At 42.8% G+C, this 19950-nt stretch overlaps 2 protein-coding genes across 4 annotated transcripts; both read left to right on the top strand.

Annotated features, from left to right (window-relative positions):
• Positions 1–565: 565 nt before the first annotated feature.
• trpc6b (transient receptor potential cation channel, subfamily C, member 6b) lies at positions 566–11431 on the top strand. 3 transcript variants are annotated; one of them, XM_034605204.1, is made up of 12 exons: positions 566–1072; positions 3927–4695; positions 4774–4959; positions 5044–5208; positions 6074–6290; positions 6865–7092; positions 7399–7663; positions 7828–8023; positions 8657–8863; positions 9087–9143; positions 10736–10811; positions 10895–11431. In XM_034605204.1, the coding sequence occupies exons 2-12, from the start codon at positions 3949–3951 to the stop codon at positions 11032–11034; spliced, it is 2484 nt and encodes an 827-aa protein (XP_034461095.1). In that variant the 5' UTR covers positions 566–1072; positions 3927–3948; the 3' UTR covers positions 11035–11431. The 3 variants fall into 3 exon arrangements, with proteins under 3 accessions (XP_034461095.1, XP_034461097.1, XP_034461094.1); XM_034605206.1 differs by lacking the exon at positions 566–1072 and adding an exon at positions 2426–2624 and having other exon boundaries at positions 10739–10811; XM_034605203.1 differs by lacking the exon at positions 566–1072 and adding an exon at positions 2426–2624 and having other exon boundaries at positions 10895–11034.
• Positions 11432–12955: 1524 nt separating this feature from the next.
• Positions 12956–18141, top strand: pgr (progesterone receptor). The gene is made up of 8 exons (XM_034605207.1): positions 12956–14277; positions 15023–15132; positions 16021–16137; positions 16461–16766; positions 16930–17074; positions 17172–17302; positions 17650–17807; positions 17910–18141. Exons 1-8 carry the CDS (start codon positions 13430–13432, stop codon positions 18063–18065), a joined length of 1971 nt encoding a protein of 656 aa, XP_034461098.1. The 5' UTR covers positions 12956–13429; the 3' UTR covers positions 18066–18141.
• The last annotated feature ends 1809 nt before the right edge of the window (positions 18142–19950 follow it).

The raw sequence follows: 19950 nt of genomic DNA, 5'->3' as shown, positions 1-19950 counted from the left end.
AGACAGAGGAGTAAAGTGATAGAAAAATGTCAATCTTTTTATGTAACTCATTGAAAAGAAAGCAGGTTTCCAGTTTCAGTCGTTAAGCATCATGTTCCATTGACATCACTGCCAGGTCCTGCCACATTCGTGTGTGCACCAGATTGTTGTCCATCGTTTTAACAACAGCTTAACTCTCTATCAACTTCTAAAAATGAAGCCTGGATAGAGGTCATTACACAGAAAGACGCACCATTCCCGTTGGCATCAGGAACTGGTCACATCACCGATTCGGAAAGTACAACTGACTCCGTATTTGTTATATAAAACACTATAGGTGTTTACTTATTGTTTTACTTACGGTGTTATGATGACACGATACCTGTACGCAGCGTCTCAACCCTCCACGGCCCCGGAAACAATAACAAGTAAGTAAAAGTTCACAAACTGGACCAAATCTCCCTGAACAAGTCACAAACAGACACCACTCTCAGACAGTGTGGCAGCAAAGGCAAGCTGCCTCCAAAACCAAGGAGGGAGCTGCCGCGGCAGGTGCCCTGATGCAGCCTGGCAGCAGTGTGATGTCAAGCTGCAGTTCAATGACACGAAACACAGGAAAGGCATCAACAGCATTTAGGCAGAATCGGTACAAATATGACAAAGAAATCAAATATATAAACGATCATGTTTCACAACACAAGTGGAGGAACACAGATTAATTATTGTTGGTGCTCCACACGCTGATAAACATTCATAAACTACGTGTAAATCTCAGGGAATGAATCACAAACAGCGGAAGTTGCCCTCAGGCAGGGCGGCAGCAGTGGCAGTTTCTGTTTGCCACCGGAAGTGCCTCCGCGAGCTGCCGCTGCCACGGTCTGAGCTGGATGTCCCTCCGCAGATGGGTCATTTCCAAAGTGTCTGTGTCCGGGACAACAACCTGGAGGAAGTGACCGTCCCACGGAAGCTCATCTCCGGCTTCTTCTTCTTCTTCTTCTCCTTCTTCCTCCTCCTCGTCTGTGTCCGGGTTGCTGGCGCCTGGCAACACGACGTCCAGCTGCGCTTACGTGAGATGAAATGTGCCCTTGGAAACGTAAGTCACGTGACCAGTGTAAACAGGAAGCGGGACGGTGTCCTCTGCAGCCGGTTGCTCGGTTACAGAAAAAAAGATGGTGAAAAAGTGCAGAGAAGTGTTTCTCGCATGTCGGAGATCGTGTCCTGACTTCACTGCAGAGTTTGGTTCCCCCCCACGTTTTAAACAACAGGAGATTCTCCGCGTAGACGCGTCCAGGACGACGCAGCCGCGCGGGGCAGTGTGTCCCCTCCCATCTGATAACATGGGCACCGAAATGAAAAAAAAAAATTGTTCTTTGTCCCACACTCGTCGGTAACGCAGCCAGTAACGCACCGGGGGAAAGTGGCGACTGAATTAAAACGTCCGCGGCTACAAGCCAGAAGACGCCCATGTTTATATCAGGGCTGTTGGAATAACGCGTTAATTTTCAATTAATTAATTACAGGGAATGAAATCAACTGTGTCTGTATTTGCACATTTTGTGACTTTTTGCAGCGCATGTTTCGTCAAATTGATGTTTGTCAAGATGTTTTCTGAGTTTGCTCGTGATGTGACTTATAATATTAATATTTGACTTATAATATTAATATTTATTAGTATTAGTATTATTATTAATATTGCTGCAATTATACTATACAAGACTACAACCTAGGACTACTGCAGCCTGAATAATATAATGTGGTCTAATATATAAAAACACCCTAATCATAGGCTAGAAGATATTTGGAAGAATTACAGCTCAAACTAATTTCACCCATGACTTAAAATAATAATAATAATAATAATAATAATAATAATAATAATAATAATAATAATACATATATATTTTAAGTCCCGCTCATATTAATGAAACTACCAAAAGTGGAATATTTCTATCTTATATCTCCATTTTACACTGAATACTCGTGATGTGTTAGTTTTGCAGAGCTTATACCTGCTCTGTTCTGCCTCTTACTAAACACAAAGGTTATTATTACCTGTTACATCTGGTGGCACAGTGAGGTAAGAGGATTAAGGAAAATCTGCTTTTTTCCAGATTGTTTATGCAGCATGGACAAAAGCCCACTGCATTAAATAATCATATAAATCCTAAACAACCATATAGAGTATTAGTGTCGCTGCATGAAGCCTGTGCACCACTGACCGTCACCGTAGTTCACAAGAAAATAATCCGTCTGCTTGAATTTATGTCACCGTGAGTTGGATCAGCGCTTAAATCCTCCATTAGTTTGACATAGTGTTTTAATATCTTGCCCTTTTTTGGCTCACCGGGCACAATTATAGAAAATCAAGTAAACTGAGATATATCATCTCTAAAAAGAAGAACCAAATGTACCCAACAAATGCTAATATCCCATGTTACAAAACGCACCTCTAAAGCTGCTAAACCACCCAGTGGGCGTGCAGAGGCGGCTCTGTCGCTCAGGTCTCGGGGTGAGAGTCAGTGTGGCCGGTGGGAGAGAGGGTGGCGTGAGGCTGGTGGACACGAGGTGCAGCGGATCGCTGGTGGATATTTGAGTTTTTGGGTTCTAACGGCTTCATGAAATGAAGTGGAGCAGTTTTCTCTGAGGTGAGTGGATGGTATCTTGTTTGGATTTGCTCATATTGATGTGAAATATCTGGTGATACACACTGAAAATGATAAAATTACTTGCAGAGGTCAGTTGAGAAATGTTGGTAGTTATTTTGGGCTTTTGAAGGGAAAGTTTTAGGCCCATGAAAAGCACCAGCAGCCTGTGAGAGGAGGCTGATCCTGCAGCATCCCATGTTTCTGAATCTCCAGTTACACTTCTCAACATTTAAACACTCAGGTCTTCTGCTCCACATACTGAGGACGTGGAATATATTGTTTACATGTGTGTTAATATCACAAAGAGGAATTGATTGCAGAACAATCTGATCAATCATACACTGCATCTTTAAAGGGGTGACGTCATTAATCCACCTTTATTCATCACATCCAATTTGTCTGTCCCAAGAATATCAGAAAAACTAAAACAACATTTGCAGAAATTCAATCCACGGCTAAATTAGTAATTTCAAATGCAAAAAAACCCCAGAAATGTTTGTATTTTAAATTGGTGATCCTGCAATTTAATTTTACTCAGAATTTCCTCACTATGAATATTATTTTTTAAAATCTTGTCTCAGCTGATATAGATGCCAAACATGCCATGTCTGTATTTGTGTATATACTGTGCTCACCGGTCAATTATTGAAAATCCTGTTAACGCTAATTATGATTGAATGAAGGAACATTATCATCTGTCATTGCTGAAGCAATTAGCTCCTGAGATAACCACATTATTCAAGATGCTATTATACCGAACAGGAAGTGGATTTACCTGTTTGGACAACGACACAAACTCGCATCCAAACAGTCACAGTCACACGGCAGCATCATCACCATCTAATGAAGTGAGTTACCATCATCTTTACAGTAAATTCAAATTTACCAGGATTAAACACTGGATGGCATCGTTGGGTAATGTTCCACGTTTGGCCGACGACCAGGCAGAGGCTGAGTGGATGAACGGTGCCAGGCCAAGAAATGAAGGCGAGCAGATGATGAGTCTGTGGGAGGCGTCACACATGTTGTGAGAGTTATGATTCTGCTGAGACCAGCTGTCCATCGCACATTGTTGTCCACTCACTGCTTTATGATCCCGAGGCCTTTTTTTAGGAAATGCAGATGGAGCCGATCCTCATGCATCTAAACCAGTAGACTAATTAAAGTCATGTGTCTGCTTAGGGAGAAATTAATACTCATCCTGAAGCTGCTGTGAGTGAAAATTTAGTATTTTACAGATACATAATTTGTACTTGCAGTCATATAACAACGGTATTATATCATCTAATATACTGTTGCCAGATGGAGCAGTGAAGGGGAAGCCATGATGCTGCGTCCGGCTGTGTCCAGACCCCGAAGACCCGCTGTAAGAGGAGCCGGTTACCTCTTTCATACCCAGTCCTCCTCCTTCCTCTCCATGACAGAGGAGATTTTCTTAGATGCCGCGGAATACGGCAACGTTCCTGAAGTGAGGCGGATGCTGGAGGAGCTTCCACACCTCAACGTCAACTGCGTGAATTACATGGGCCAAAGTGCATTGCAGCTGGCAGTGGCCAACGAGCATTTAGAGGTGACCAAGCTCCTACTGAGGAAGAAGGACCTCGCTAGAGTGGGTGATGCTTTGCTGTTGGCCATCAGCAAAGGCTACATCCGCATAGTGGAGGCCATACTGGGTCACCAGGCCTTCGCCGACAGTGAGAGACTCACCGACAGCCCGGGCCAGGCTGAGTCACATGACGACTTCTTTGCCTATGACGAGGACGGCACACGTTTCTCTCACGACATCACTCCCATCATCCTGGCTTCACAGAGCAATGAGTATGAGATCGTGCACATACTCCTGACGAAGGGCGCCCGCATAGAGCGACCTCACGACTACTTCTGTCAGTGCAGAACCTGCAGCGAGCAGCAGAGACACGACGCCTTCAGCCATTCACAGTCCAGGATCAATGCATACAAAGGTCTGGCCAGTCCGGCGTATCTGTCGCTGTCTAACGAGGACCCTGTGATGGCAGCGCTGGAGCTGAGCAACGAGCTCGCTGTCCTGGCAAACATTGAGAAGGAGTTCAAGGTACGATCATTGATTAAACACATTGCAGGCTATGTCGAGATTCTATGATGCTACAGATTTTGCCTTTCTCTGTTGCAGAACGATTATAACAAACTGTCCATGCAGTGTAAAGACTTCGTGGTCGGACTCCTGGATTTGTGTCGGAGCACCGAGGAAGTGGAGGCCATCTTAAACGGGGACCCCGACTCGTGTCAAAGCTACGAGACCTTCGGCAAACAAAACCACATCAGGTTGAAACTCGCACTAAAGTATGAAGTTAAAAAGGTGAGCATGGGAGGTGAGCACTTTATGCTTTAGTTTCAGACGTCACGTGTTCTTGAATTCACACTGGAGCTTTCTCTGGTTCAGTTTGTAGCTCATCCAAACTGCCAGCAACAGCTCCTCTACATCTGGTACGAGAACTTCTCCGGACTCCGTCAGCAGAACACAGCGGTTAAGGTCCTGCTCGTCCTGGGTGTAGCAGTCGGGCTGCCGGTCCTGGCCTTCATGTACTGGATAGCACCTTCCAGTAAGGTTAGTTCCTGCACCGTCATACTTTGCAAGATTCTACTTTTTTGTTGTCTTGACTTTTCTTTTTTACAAATCGTTTGAAACTGCACTTCATCAGAGCAAATAAAGGGAAATGAACATTGGATTTGCAGTTGATGTGATTCCAATCCTGCTCCGTGTTTGTCGAAAGTTGAAACAAACAAATGCTGCCAACATGTTTGCCACAAAAACTTTAGAAGGCAACTAGAAGGGCATTCAGCAGAGCGTGTTCCTCCGCCAAGGCCCATTTTGGACGTAGTTCTAAAACTACTGAAGATACATATAAACAGTGGATTCTCTACTGAATCCACATTATCTCAGCTACACAAAGTTACAGTTATCGTACAGCAGCTGAAAGGATTTGCTAATTTGGGCCCAGACGCAGACTCTGTGACAGAATCCACATTTGAACTTGCTAGATCTGAACAGCTCCCTGAATATGTCAGATCTTTTTCATCAAGATCCATGAATTGTTCCCTGGAAAATTGGTGACAATGATAAAACAAACAAACAAACAAACAAACCAACCATCAAAAACTCCCTGTGTCACAATGTTAGAAACAGTGGGAGGAAGTTTTCAGATTTGCACCAAAACTTAATGGATTCTTTCTTGGTCCATGTCCTTTTGTGGAAATCTGTCCAGTAGCTTTTATGTAATTCTGTGGAACATCAACAAACCTTTTTCTAAACTTCCTCTGTTCTCACGATCAAAGAAGATTAATGCATTGTTGTCAGAAAACCCTCTCAGACCAGAGTTTACTGGTTTGGGTCTCATGTGTTGATTCATTTCTCACCATGAAAAGAGCAGTTGAAGATCATTTTGTCCTCTGTGTGCCCGGACTTCTCTCAGTTGGGGAAACTCATGCGCGGGCCCTTCCTGAAGTTCGTGGCCCACGCTGCTTCCTTCATGATATTTCTCTGCCTGCTGGTCCTGAACGCCGCCGACCGCTTCGGGGGAACGACGCTGCTGCCCAACATGACCGTCCACGACCACCCATCGCAGCTGTTCCGTATGAAGACCACCCCCTTCACCTGGATGGAGATTCTCATCATATCTTGGGTCATAGGTGAAAACTTCCCCCCTCATCCAGCCCTCTCCCATTCTTATATATACAACCCCCGCTCATATAGCTCAGATCATTTCCTCGTTAATTACAATATTTTTTAAGATTATGTCGATGTGTTCATATTTCTGACGCTCGCTCTTCTCTACCTCTCGTGATTTAAGTCCGGCTGCGACACAGTTGCATCACTTTGCTCTGCATGCAGGCTCAGTGATATTACGAGTCATAAATCCCAAACATCTATCTTCCATGAAATGGCCCACGTAGATAATTATGTATTCTTCCCACGTGCACCACAATAAATCAGACTTGCAATGACTTTGCAAAGATGAAAAAGGCAAAGGTGACTCTCTCCACTTAGAGACTCTGGAGCAGCATCACACACACACACACACACACACACACACACACACACACACACACACACACACACACACACACACACACACACACACACACACACACACACACACACACACACACACTTTGCCAGTATACAGCATCAGCAAATCTTGTGTGATTTGACTATCAATTAAATCCTTATTTATCATATTTGTGATTTGTCTCTTCCTTTCAGGGAAGATCTGGGAGGAATGTAAAGACATTTGGTCGCAGGATATCCGGGAGTACATCTCAGAACCCTGGAACCTTCTGGACTTTAGCATTTTGGCCATATTCATGACGTCTTTCATCGCCAGGTTAATGGCGTTCTGGCACGCGTATTCTGCCCAGTGTTACGTTGACGAGCACTTCTCCGACCTGTCCAACATGAGCCTGCCCTCTGACATACAATACTTCCAGCTGGGTAAGTCTGGGGACCAGAGAATTGATTCGTGGATCTTAATGGAAAAATCTGGCATATTTAGGGATCTAATATCTATGAGTGTGTGTCCCTGGTGGACCTATGTACTTATTTTAGTTTGCATGACTGAAGGGTGACTTTAAAACCTATTGATCTGATAAGCAGTTATTAAATTACATATTATTTCTTGATAATTTTGAGACCCACAGCAGGAACTTTAATGGATTTAGTGGCTAATAGCTCCCACCAAAGACGTTACGTTTTCACCTGCATCCGTTTGCTCTCATACACCATTTGTTTTGTTTTCAGCCCGGATCAACTGGATGCCCTCGGACCCGCAGCTCATTTCCGAAGGCCTCTATGCCATCGCAGTTGTGCTGAGCTTCTCTCGCATCGCCTACATCCTGCCGGCCAACGAGAGCTTCGGGCCGCTGCAGATCTCTCTGGGTCGGACAGTGAAAGACATCTTCAAGTTCATGGTGGTCTTCATCACAGTGTTTGTGGCTTTCATGGTGGGAATGTTCAATCTGTACTCGTACTACCTCGGAGCCAAGCACAACGATGCGTTCACAACGTGAGTGGGGGGGGCGTTTTCCAATCACACGTGACTTTTACCTGAAAAAGGGAAAGAAAGAGAATTGTGCCTGTGGATTCAGTCTGTGTTGAATCAATACGAGATGAGAGAAACACATTGGTTGCACGACATTTAATTTAATTGTCATGTCTTCGTTCCTCCAGGCTCGAGGAGAGCTTCAAAACGTTATTCTGGGCCATCTTCGGTTTGTCGGAAGTGAAGTCCGTGGTCCTGAATATCGACCACAAGTTCATTGAGAACACCGGCTACGTTCTGTTCGGGGTGTACAACATCATCATGGTGATTGTGCTGCTGAATATGCTCATCGCCATGTTCAACAGCTCCTTCCAGGAAATACAGGTAAAGTCTTAACCAGCCACATTTCCACAAATGCTAATGTATTTTTTTGTGTCTTATCCATTATCCAGGGCAATAAGGGGCCATTTTGTTGTGTGAACATATTTATATTGGAAATACTCGTAGATGTTATGATTTACTGCTGATTTGTGTAAAAGCTGTCACATTAATTTAATATGGCAGGTGGGGAACTTGGCTACAAAAATACATAATATGTACATGAATGCAAAAGTACAGATTTTGTGTAAATGTCTCCTATGACATAGTAAATAATGTGCAACACCACCATCAAATAAAATGATCACAATTGATATGATGAGATAGCATCGAAAAAAGAAATGTAGACAAGTTGCGCATCAGAAAGGCAAACTGACTATAGAATAGAATAGGATAGAATAGTATAGAGTAGGAAAGAATAGAATAGAATAGAGTAAAATAGAGTAGAATAGTATAGAATAGAATAGAGTAGAATAGAGTAGAATAGAAAATAATAGAAAAGTACAGAAGAGAGTAGAATAGAATAGAATAGAATAGAATAGAATAGAATAGAATAGAATAGTATAGAATAGAATAGAATAGAATAGTATAGAATAGAATAGAAAACCCTCTTATTCTCTCTCTTCTCTGTCGATGCAGGACGACGCTGATGTCGAGTGGAAGTTTGCTCGAGCCAAACTGTGGTTCTCGTACTTCGAGCACGGCGTCACGCTGCCCGTGCCCTTCAACCTGGTGCCCAGCCCCAAGTCTGTCATCTCCCTCCTGCTGGGGATCAGAGGATTTCTCTGTCCTGCACCTCAGGGCAAAAACCAAGAGAGTTCAAACGATGAGACGGAGCTTAACAAGGTGAGGCGTCAGCTGCTGACAGCAAAATCTCAAAGCAAGGAAACGACCAAAATCATATTGTTGACTGTGAAGTAATGGGTTAAGACATGAATTCACCCGGTACAGTAGATTCTTTAAAAAGGATCTACAGGGCCCCCTTGTGTCACATTTACAAGCTGCAGTTTAAGTTTCAAAGTAAATATGAACAGTGCTTCTTCTCTTCTGTGTTTTCTTCTGATCTCAGTTGAGGCAACAGGAGGATCTGAGCGTGGAAGCTTCAATTGGTCCGACTCACCACCAGGTAAAGACGTTTCTGTTTCCTGACGCTGATTCATCTCATAACACATATGTGAAAAAGAAATAATGCAATACTACAAACTAAAGTATATCAAGAGGACACATTTAAAAACCTAATCAGATAATTACTGTATATAAACTGCATTTAGAAATAATTCAGACTCCTTCAATTTCTTTGCTATGTTGCAGCCTTATGCTGAAATCGTTTAAATGTATTTTCCTCCTCATAAATCTAAACTCAACAGCTGATGAGAAAACAAAAGTAGAACTTATTAATTTATTAAAAAGGACAAACTGAGTTATCACATAAAAAAAACATGTTTTTGCAATGATACTTCAAATTTAACTTAAAATAAATCTCTATTCAACATTATGTCACTTGTGAAATAATTAAAGAAGTTGTTGTTCTTCGCATTATAGAAAAAATATACATAATTTTAGTCATGGTCTTCTTGAGTCTGATATAATAAATATGGTACCTGAGGTAACTGTGATATAAAGAAAAATACATAAGTATATAATAGTCATAATAACATTTATAATATAAAAGATAGAAATGGAAAAGCTACAAGAGGTGAATTTCTCTGAATTTCCATTGAGATTTTCTACATCTTCAATGAGTCCACTCGGTAAGTAAATGAAATTGATAGATTATGATTTGGGAAAGGCACTTATCTGTCTATGAGGTCTCACAGCTCCACATCAGACCGAACCCTGAGGTGGAAGCAGCTTCCTGCAGAGCTCACAGACAAAATTAAACCCTGTGGCATCGAAGGTTTTTCCAGGAACCACAGTGACCTCCATAATTCTTAAAATGAAGAAGTCTGGAACAACCAGGACTCTACCAAGAGCTGACGGCCCAGCCGGACTGAGCAATCAGGGGGAGAGCGGCCTTGGTTGGAACCTGATGGTCACTCAGGCTGAGCTCCACAGATCCTATGTGGAGATAAACTCCGAGAAGGACAGTCTGGACTTCATGACGGAGTGGCCAGATGTGAAAGACACATGAACATATGACCTAAGACCTAAAGGACTTTCAGACTGTGAGAAACAAGATCCTCTCATCTGATGATTTCCTTATTTAGCCTCAATTCTGAGCATCATGTCTGATTTAAAACCCGACACTGCTCATCACCTGGCTTCATAACAGTGAAGCATTAACCAAATGAAAGGTTTATCCAGAGAGCTCAGGACCTCAGACTGGGCCAAAGGTTCAAAGTCCAACAGGACAGTGACACAACTCTTTTTTTTTTTGTTTGTGTTGTTTGTGTAAAATAGGGCTAAAAAACGTGTAATCATGTCGACAGTTATACGTCTTAATACATGTGATATTATTTGAATTTTCTGTTATTCTTTTTTTTTTGATAAAATGGCAAAAAAAGAGGTGAAATTCTTTTCTTGCTCTTCCATGTTGAGTGTAGACTGATAAGAGGGAAAAGTAAGTTTGAAAATGTAGTAAAAAAGCTGCAAAAGAAATGAAGGGTTAATATACTTTATGAACATGTGCCAACATATTGAGTCAGTCAATGTATAATCTATATAATCAAACGTAGCTTTTCTTCTTCTCTAACTCAAATCTTCTATTCGTTACCACAGCAGATAATGAACCGCCTCGTCAAGAGATACATCGTGAAAGCACAAACGGATAAAGACAACGACGAAGTGAAAGAGGGTGAGTTTGTCTGGATACGCCGCTTTTTATAATATATATATATATATGTAATATAAAATATTTTATTGTTTCTCCACCCACAGGTGAGCTGAAAGACATAAAGCAAGACATCTCCAGTCTGCGCTACGAGCTGCTGGAGAGGCAGAGCCAGGACACGGAGATGCTGGCCGAGCTCATCGGGCAACTGGGAGACGTCATGCGTGTTCAGCAGAAAGAAGAGTAGAGGCACCAGCTGGCTTCTTTAAAACATAATGTCAATATCAAGATCTGGACACGCCGCACTCGTCTCATTATTGAGGAATCGAGGGGTCAAAAGGCCTTTATGCTCAGACGTGGATATTCAGTATGTTTAAATATGGAAACCTTCCCTTAGTGTAGCATCACATTCTCTTCCTCCCCGTCTCTGTACAGATAAACAACATGGTGGCACTGGTGGAACCTGGTTTTCCTGCTGCGCAGCCTCTGTTTTCCTAATATCTACCACTGATTGCTCACATATCATGTTTGCATAGTTTGATTTGAGGGAGAGTTGTAATAGTAAAATCAGTTGAGATAAAACAGACGTATGAGTCTGGATAAAAAACAAAGGAAATGATTGCAGGTGATAGCGGCCCCTCGGAGATTTCTTGTGATTCTCATTTTTTTTCTAATGTTGTGTTTTATTGAAGCGTTGATCACTAACCTTCAATGATTATAATTAAAAATCTATGCTGATTGCTTTCATCTCAGGGCGCACACAGGGTCTTTATGGCTTCCTTACATCATTAGATCAGACGTTGTGCTCCCTCACGCTCGCGGCGAAGCAGGACAAACGTCTGAGAGCAGTCTGACCTGTCAAGACGTTCGACTCGGAGAGTAAAAGCTACCGAGCCGAGTCCCCGAGCAGACTTTAGCCCCGTGTGTCGGCAATATCAGACATCTGATTTTCAAAAGAGGGAGCCGGAGGGATTGGGTTACACAATGATTTGAAAGCTGCCCGGTGGTCACCATGTGGCTCCAGCATCACATTTACAGATTACAGTCTGAGAACTGGGCCATTACAGCATGGTGAAGAACACATCATTCAGATACGAGTGTGAACCTGTTATCCAAGAATTATGTCGGCCGCAACACGAGGATCCCCTGTGATACCGTCCAGAGTGTTGACGCAGGAGATAGGGCCAAGGCCTGCGTGTGCATCACACATCCATACTCCACTGATGAACTCCAACTGTCAGACCTGATGTGTTATCTGAGCAGGATAACACAGTGTAAACCAGTAGATTCCGTCCAGTTATGACTCAACATGACAGAGAATGTAACAGAAGATGTTCTTCACTTTGAGAAAGGCTGTGAGAGTGCATTTGACAAATATACAGTGAAACACGAAGCTTTGAACAGATGCAAATGTGCAAAAATGGAAGATAATTGAAAATAAAAAGTGTTGAATGAGAACTGTCTTTTGCAAAGAAAGTAAACGTTTTAATTGCTTGGGTATTTTTACAGACCGTACAAAGATTGGATGATGTTTAACAGTTGTAAACACATGTTGAAGCATAAATTAGATGCATGATTTTGTCCTCAGTTTTATTATTGTTTATTCTATAGTGTGTCCAAGTATTATTGTATGTCTGGTCTTGTGCTACTTTCCAACATATATGACAAATATACAGAAAAAACATAATGCTTAAATGTAAAACTTCAGTTTTCAGCAGTTTTAAATAGATGCAAATGTGCAAAGATGGAAAATTATAAAAATATAAATCTATTGAATAAAATCGTTTGCAAACAAAATAAGTAAAATTCAAAGTAAATTGCTTTGATTTTATTGCAGACCTGCCATAGATTGGATGTTTCAAAGTTATAAATACAGGTTAAAGCACAAATTAGATAAATGATTTTGTCTTAAGTCTCTCTGACAATAATAATATTGGATTTTGATCTCTAATGAAACTCAACAGGGCAGAAGATGAATCCGTATTTAACGTGTTTATTTACTTACTTTAGCCAAGTATTATAATATGTCTGGTGTTCCTAATATTTTCTCACATTAGCCAAACGTGTCTCCATGTTGAAGCTCATCCATGAGCAGCAGGGGGGGGGGGGGGGGGGGGGGACGACTAATGGCCCTTGACATTGAGGAAATCCATTGTTGACTCTCCCCATTGGCTGGATATGTTATCGCAGGTCTGCAGTTAAAGTCGTGTAACTCCATACATTTCTCCAGCCTGCGTTTATTCTCTTGCCAGCTTCTCCGGGGTTTAGTCAGACTGAAGAAAGTTACTCTTTCACATCTATTCAACTTTGAAACTTGCAACACACAAGAACAAGGAGAGGACACTTTGTTATTCATCCAAATATGTCAGGGTTTCTTCCTGGAAGGACTCGTAATTACGCACGACTGATTCCTCAGAAGCAAGACCAGGCTAGAAAATAGTGTATCGTTGTGTTTCTCTCTCATCAGCTGTTAAACTTGAAGGAAAAGAGACGCGTGTGTGGAAGAAAGAACGAAGTCACAGCCTTTCTGGAAAAGGGAGGAGGATTACAGGAAAGGTTCTCTGAGCCACAACGTACCACTCAGCGTCCAGCCTCCGGACGCGCTCCACATCTCTGCTGCTGCGCGCCTCGAGGTTCACACGATGGAGAATAAGATCCACGGAAGGATGAGCTCCATGTGTGTGTCCATCGTCGATTCAACCGACACGCGAGTGGGGGACTCCAGTGAAGCCGGGTACGTTAATATTAAACTATCCAGCGAGGCACAGGCTCTCACTTGCATGCCGTCCTCCGTGCGTAATTTCGCCAACGGCGGCGGCGCACTGATCCACGGGCTCCACTCGAGCGTCGAGGGCGCAGTTTTTAAAGATTGTAACTTACTCGATGCTTCAAAACACTTTTACGACCGTGGCAGTGAGTTTCTGAAGTGTAACAATGTGCAGTGGGAAGACTTTGTCAAAGTTCAGAGGACGAATGTGGCCACGTCCGACAGTTTGCCAGGCGCACTGACAACCGGAGCGTATAAATTCATCAAGGACGAAAAGGAGCCCTCGGGGATTATGGAGACCCCGTGTCCCAACTTCGATCCATCACCGGAGATACCGGCTCTCTTGGGGCTCGGTGGCGTGGAGGCGACGAGGTTCAGGCCGGCAGCCACCGCGGCTCCTCGGCCGGTGCTGGACGCGTCTCCAAGCTTCCTGATGGACCTCAACCACCCGGAGCAGCTGCCGGCGCTGGGCCAGGTGAGGGCCGACTCCAGATGCGGGTCATCCGGGAAGACAGGCATCAACTTTGACGCCAACATCCACGCAGCAGCGCAGCAGTCGATGTATAAGACCGAGGTGGCCCGGTGGCAGATGCCAGCTGAGTCGCAGTACTGGTGCCAGTCCGCAGGTGTGACCGAAGACCCCTTCACTCTCGGCGGCTATGAGGGGATCCAGACCCAGGCCCTCACCCAGAGGAACCATTCACCCTTCCCTGCGTTCCCCGGGTAATTAGATCAAGTTTTAATTGTCATATGCAAGTTAACGCAGCAGTGGAATAGTTAAAATAAAAATAGTTAAATACAACACACAACTCAAACTATATACATTCGAAGGTGCAGCAGTTACTCTTACTTTTACTGTAAACTCTCACTTTTAAGTACTGGAGGTACTATGAACTTTTTTGAGTCACAACTAAACTCTGAAACTAACTTTGTGATGTGAATTAAACTTAATTATCAATGTGAGTTCATGATCAGTAAGTTATTAAGAAGATTATTTGCGAGTGTTGACCACAATGACCTTTATGAGTAATTTCTGTTTCTGAGAATTAGTAACAACAACATCCGCTGACTTCTCGGTATCTCAACCGACAACCGTCATCATGGAAACTCTGTCATTCAAGTACAATTTCCATTAACTTATTCTATACTGTTGTTCTTCTAAAAATATATATGTATTTTCTTCCACTTAAGAGCAGCAGGAAGCTCGTTAAAAATCCACCTACAAACTCTTAAATATAAAAAGGATCCTTGTGGGTCATTTTTAGTCTCATCTTACTCTGTAAACATGTAAAGATGCCTCTTCAGTAAGCTTTGAAATAAGTCAAGGGTTAGACAATGAAAATAGAGACTGTTTAATTAGATCAACATTGAGTTTTTGCCTTTTTATGACACAAATAAATCTCTTGTTTGAATTTAGCTTCTTATGGAGGCGTTCCTTCATGTACTGTCTCTTCTTCTTTCTCCCCAGTATGCCGCCGCAGAGACAGTGTGTGATTTGCGGCGACGAGGCTTCGGGTTGTCACTACGGAGTTCTGACCTGTGGCAGCTGTAAAGTCTTTTTTAAAAGAGCCGTGGAAGGTAAGAGAAAGACGGGAAACCTAATACCTGCTTCTGGAAATGCTGAGTCGTTATTATCCAACGCTTTACGGGCAGTTTTAGTTTGCGTACACATTTCAAGACACATATTTAATGTGTTGGAACTGGGAAATAAAGACATCGTCCGATACAGTGGACTCTTAAATGCCTTTATTCTATCCAGTTCTTTTGGTTTTATCGACCCTATCTCTTTGTTTTTCATCTCTCTGCTTCTATCTCCAATACAGTGAATAGTGTATCTTTTGTTTTTGGTTCTGTTGGTGCACGTGTAATCTCTCGCCCCCTTTATCACTATACTCCATTAGTCTATAATGTTACATTTTTAGGGTCCCTGTGAATTGAAGTTACGATGATTTATGAAGTCTGTCAGCTGATCAGTGGGCGCCGGGACAAGCAAATAAACCAAAACCCCAAAGGAGGGATTATAGTCTCTGATATCAGCTCTCACATGTCCCCAGTGAACGCTGTGGTGCACTGAAAGAGGGAGTTACGGCATCAAATTTGACTGACCTTCGATGGTAGTTGTTAAAAGGTCACTATAGCAACAGTATCACACTGACCAGTGTTCACTGCGTTCTTCCATCTCGGACTTGTTTTTCCCTCGTTATCTGGCGCTGTGAGATATGTAAGAGCCACTATGTCTCACCGCGGCCGTGTCACTCTGTCCTCACAGCCTCGCCTCTATCTAATTTTCTTCTTTAGATCTCTCCTCAGAACGCTGCCTCCGAGTGGAGTGGAGCAGCCATGCTAATGGCCAAGAGCCCTTTCTCCCCCCCCGCACCCCCACCCTCATTATGTGCCTCTCCGTCTCCTCCCTCACGTATCTGAGAATCAAGGAGTGTTAAAATTGTGTGTATTTTCACTCAACAGGCCATCACAGTTATCTGTGCGCCGGGCGAAACGACTGCATTGTGGACAAAATCCGGAGGAAAAATTGCCCAGCATGTCGCCTCAGAAAGTGCTATCAAGCAGGGATGATGCTCGGAGGTAGCATTGGATTGTTTTTTCTTTTTCTGCACAGAGCGAATGCACCTACATGCCAGAAATGAAACTGATAAAGTTGTGCAACACCAGAGTCACACTTTGCAAACTATCTTTTCAGTTAGTTGTGATTTCATTTGATTAAAAAAAGACAATATGCTGAGTTAAAATAAAAAATAACAAGATTTTTAACTTCCTTTTCAGATGCAGGTTTGAGCAACTTCCTCACTGAAATTACAGAAATACAGAAATAACAGCTGTAGTGTGTTATTGGACCAAATTGTGCTCTTCATCGTAGAATCTGACCAGGTCTTGTGTCTGTGCCACAGGCAGGAAGCTGAAGCGCTTCGGGGCCCTGAAATCCTTGGGCCTGGCCCCGTCCCTGATGTTCCAGTCCCACCTGGCCATGGCCGCCGACAGTCAGCCCTTGACCTCCATGTCTTGCATACCGGGCATCCGCGAGGTGCAGCTCAGCCAGCAGATCCTCAATATCCTGGAAAACATTGAGCCGGACATCATGTACTCCGGCTATGACAACTCCCAGTCCGACGTGCCCCATCTCCTGCTCACCAGCCTCAACCAGCTGTGTGAAAAACAACTGCTGTGGATCGTCAAGTGGTCCAAGTCTTTGCCAGGTAACGGCTCGCTCAGCTCAGGGCCAACTATTGTCACCATGGCGATCCGCTGACGGGGCCTCGCTGAAGGTCTCTGAGAGAGAAGCCATGATTATTGGATATGAGAGGAAATGTTAAAACCAAACAAGATTATGTCAAGTAAACATTTTCTTTTCTGTCATAGGATTTCGTAATCTTCACATCACCGATCAGATGACCCTCATCCAGTACTCGTGGATGAACCTGATGGTGTTCTCGCTCGGGTGGCGCTCCTTTCAGAATGTCACCAGTGAATATTTATACTTCGCCCCCGACCTGGTGCTCAGCCAGTAAGTAGAAGTTGTCAAAGACGTGACATTGACGCATATATTCACAAACCAGCTCCGGAGATGTCTGGAAACCATTTCTGTTTTTCTTTTCCGTCAGGGAGCAGATGAGGAGAACTCCGATTTACGACCTCTGCCTGGCGATACAGTTCATTCCTCAGGAGTTTTCAAATCTCCAAGTCACTCGCGAGGAGTTTCTCTGCATGAAAGCCATAATACTGCTCAACACAGGTAAAAGACAAAGGACCCTACCGAATTAGTTTTTCTGCAACATTGACCTTTGTTTGAATTAAAAGCATCCAGCATAAAGTGTTGCAAACAGAGACGTGATGCTCCGATAACAATCTGCTGTGGAGCTGCTGCACAAAAGACGGGAGTGTTGAGTGTTGCATGGGGCGACGGGACCTTGACAGGATTTATGTAGCAGCTGCTATCGAGTTTAACAACAGACTGAAAAAAACACATTGCTTTGTTATGTTAAAAAACAATAACGGTTGACTGAAACTTAATTTTTCTACATTTGTTTCTACTGTGCATGTTTGGAGAAATCATTTTTTTTCAATCTGTCTCCTCCTCAGTGCCTCTCGAGGGACTCAAAAGCCAGGCAGTGTTTGAAGACATGAGACAGAACTACATCCGGGAGCTGACCAAGGCGATCCACATGAGGGACAAGGGCATGGTGGCCAGCTCCCAGCGGTTCTACCACCTCACCAAACTCATGGACACCATGCACGAGGTAGGCTCCCTCGGCACAGCTGAGCACAAAGAAACCCCATAAATTCACATGTCTCAGTCCGACTCGCTAAGACAAACTGTCTGCATGTCTCCCCTCCGACAGATAGTGAAGAAGGTCAACCTGTTCTGTCTGAGTACCTTCATCCAGGCCGACGCCATGAAAGTGGAGTTTCCAGAGATGATGTCAGAGGTCATTGCCTCCCAGCTTCCCAAGGTCCTGGCCGGCATGGTGAGGCCCCTCTTATTCCACAGCAAGTGACGGCGCTGTGGACACGTCCTGCGACTGGATTACTCAGCAACCCAACGATTACAAATGTAGTCAGTCATCTGTAATTTGCCAAACCGCCTCTGAGAACCATCTTGAATATTATAAATTCAGAGGCATGAATCTCCTCTGTAGGAATCTGGTGCAGCCGCCCTCTCCCATTCGGCCCTCTGTGTACAGACGGTGTACAGCTGGTTTCGAGAACCTCTGGAGATATTTTTGTACTAGAGCACAAATATTCCGTGTTTCTAACCCAAAGTGTTTCCTTAATAAAGGAGATGCAGAAACCTGCCACTTAAAAATAATCATGTTATTTCAGGGTTAAAGGCATCTTCGTCAGGGAGGAAGACAACTCTCTTTAAAACATGTGTTTAAACCAATAGTCCCGTTAAATTCAATCAATCTGCACCAAATTGCACACATATATATATATCAGTCCTCTAAATATGCCAGATTTTTTTCATTAAGATACATAAATTATTCTCTGGGAACAAAATGTTATGGGTTCTTCTTTGGTTCCAGAAAATTACACAATATATATAATATATAACCACTAAAACAAACACAACCTCCGTGGTGGAGGTAAAAAAAAAAGACATAATAACCGTGTGAGTGAATTAGTGGAGTCGGTGCAAATCTCTGCCAAACACTGCTCAGTGCCCTGAATGTGTTATTTTTATAATAGAAGAGATTTCTAATTTTATTAAATTTCTAAATCCACATAAAAAAATCCACAGATGTTAGTAGGACACGTGATGGATTTAATTCAAGTGAGTGCAGTCATGTTCAATGTCTTTCACAATATCAAGAAATCCTTAAAACTAATGGACTTAACTTTACACCGGATTCTATTCAAGTGAAATAAATAAACCTGCCTTGACGAAGGTATAAACATGTGCAATAAAACCAAATTTAACTGTGGAGAGGAGGAACCTACATCATCAGTCTACTGCTAATAAAAGTGAAAAGAACGACTTTGTTTAAAAAGTAGGAGCACAGACAGATAAATGCATTCAACCCTCCAACAGCTAGTAAAATTAAGATGTTTCACATGTTGAATTTCAAGTTCAAGTTCTCCTCTGACAATGAATATGGAAGCGCGGGTGTAATGAATCACGCTATTTATTTATAGACATGTTCATGCACCGTCAAGACACAGTGGATGATTGCAAGGAAACAAGCTTGCCAATATATAAAAGAAATAAAAACAAACGATGCCAGGTGATTACATATTCAGGATACTGACGTCATTTCCGTCATCTGAATTCAGACGGTAGGGGAGTGTTGTTCCCGCGTCGCCCTTCAAGGTCACTTCGCTTTCTTTAAAGGTGTAAATGGAAAAGAACACCGTGATCTTGGCAAGTGTGGGATCTCAAATACCTACAGAAATACATTTTTGGTCGCCAGGGGAAGTTTATTTTTGGAGTACTAGTTTGTAATAACTGAAAAAAGAAAAAATGATTTATTGTAGTTATTCTTCACTTTTTAAATCATGAAGAACTTTCTAACCCTGGAAATGTTTCGACAGTGGCAGAAAAATTAAATATCAAATGGCGTCTTTAACACAATACAATCAAATACATTGTCATTACCAGTACACCAGTGTACCAGTGAGTAAAAAGTACCACAACAAGCATCAGAGCTGAAGGTTCCACCTCATGAACGAAGCATTCGTGACGTTATAAAAACACTTAATTTTTTTGTTTTTTTTACACATGGCATATATTTGACGTGATAATTTATATGAATAAACAGCTACAGAAGGTAAATATTGTTTTGATTAGCGACTACAGGTTAACGTATGAGCTTCAATGTACAGTACAGTACTGTGTAGCTAACCAGAAAGTGCACGGCAGCAGTGAGCAGGTTCAGTGGTCCA

This window comes from Hippoglossus hippoglossus, chromosome 13 (genome assembly GCF_009819705.1).
Source record: "Hippoglossus hippoglossus isolate fHipHip1 chromosome 13, fHipHip1.pri, whole genome shotgun sequence".
NCBI classification, from domain to species: domain Eukaryota; kingdom Metazoa; phylum Chordata; class Actinopteri; order Pleuronectiformes; family Pleuronectidae; genus Hippoglossus; species Hippoglossus hippoglossus.
This window is presented reverse-complemented; position numbering and strand designations above follow the sequence as displayed.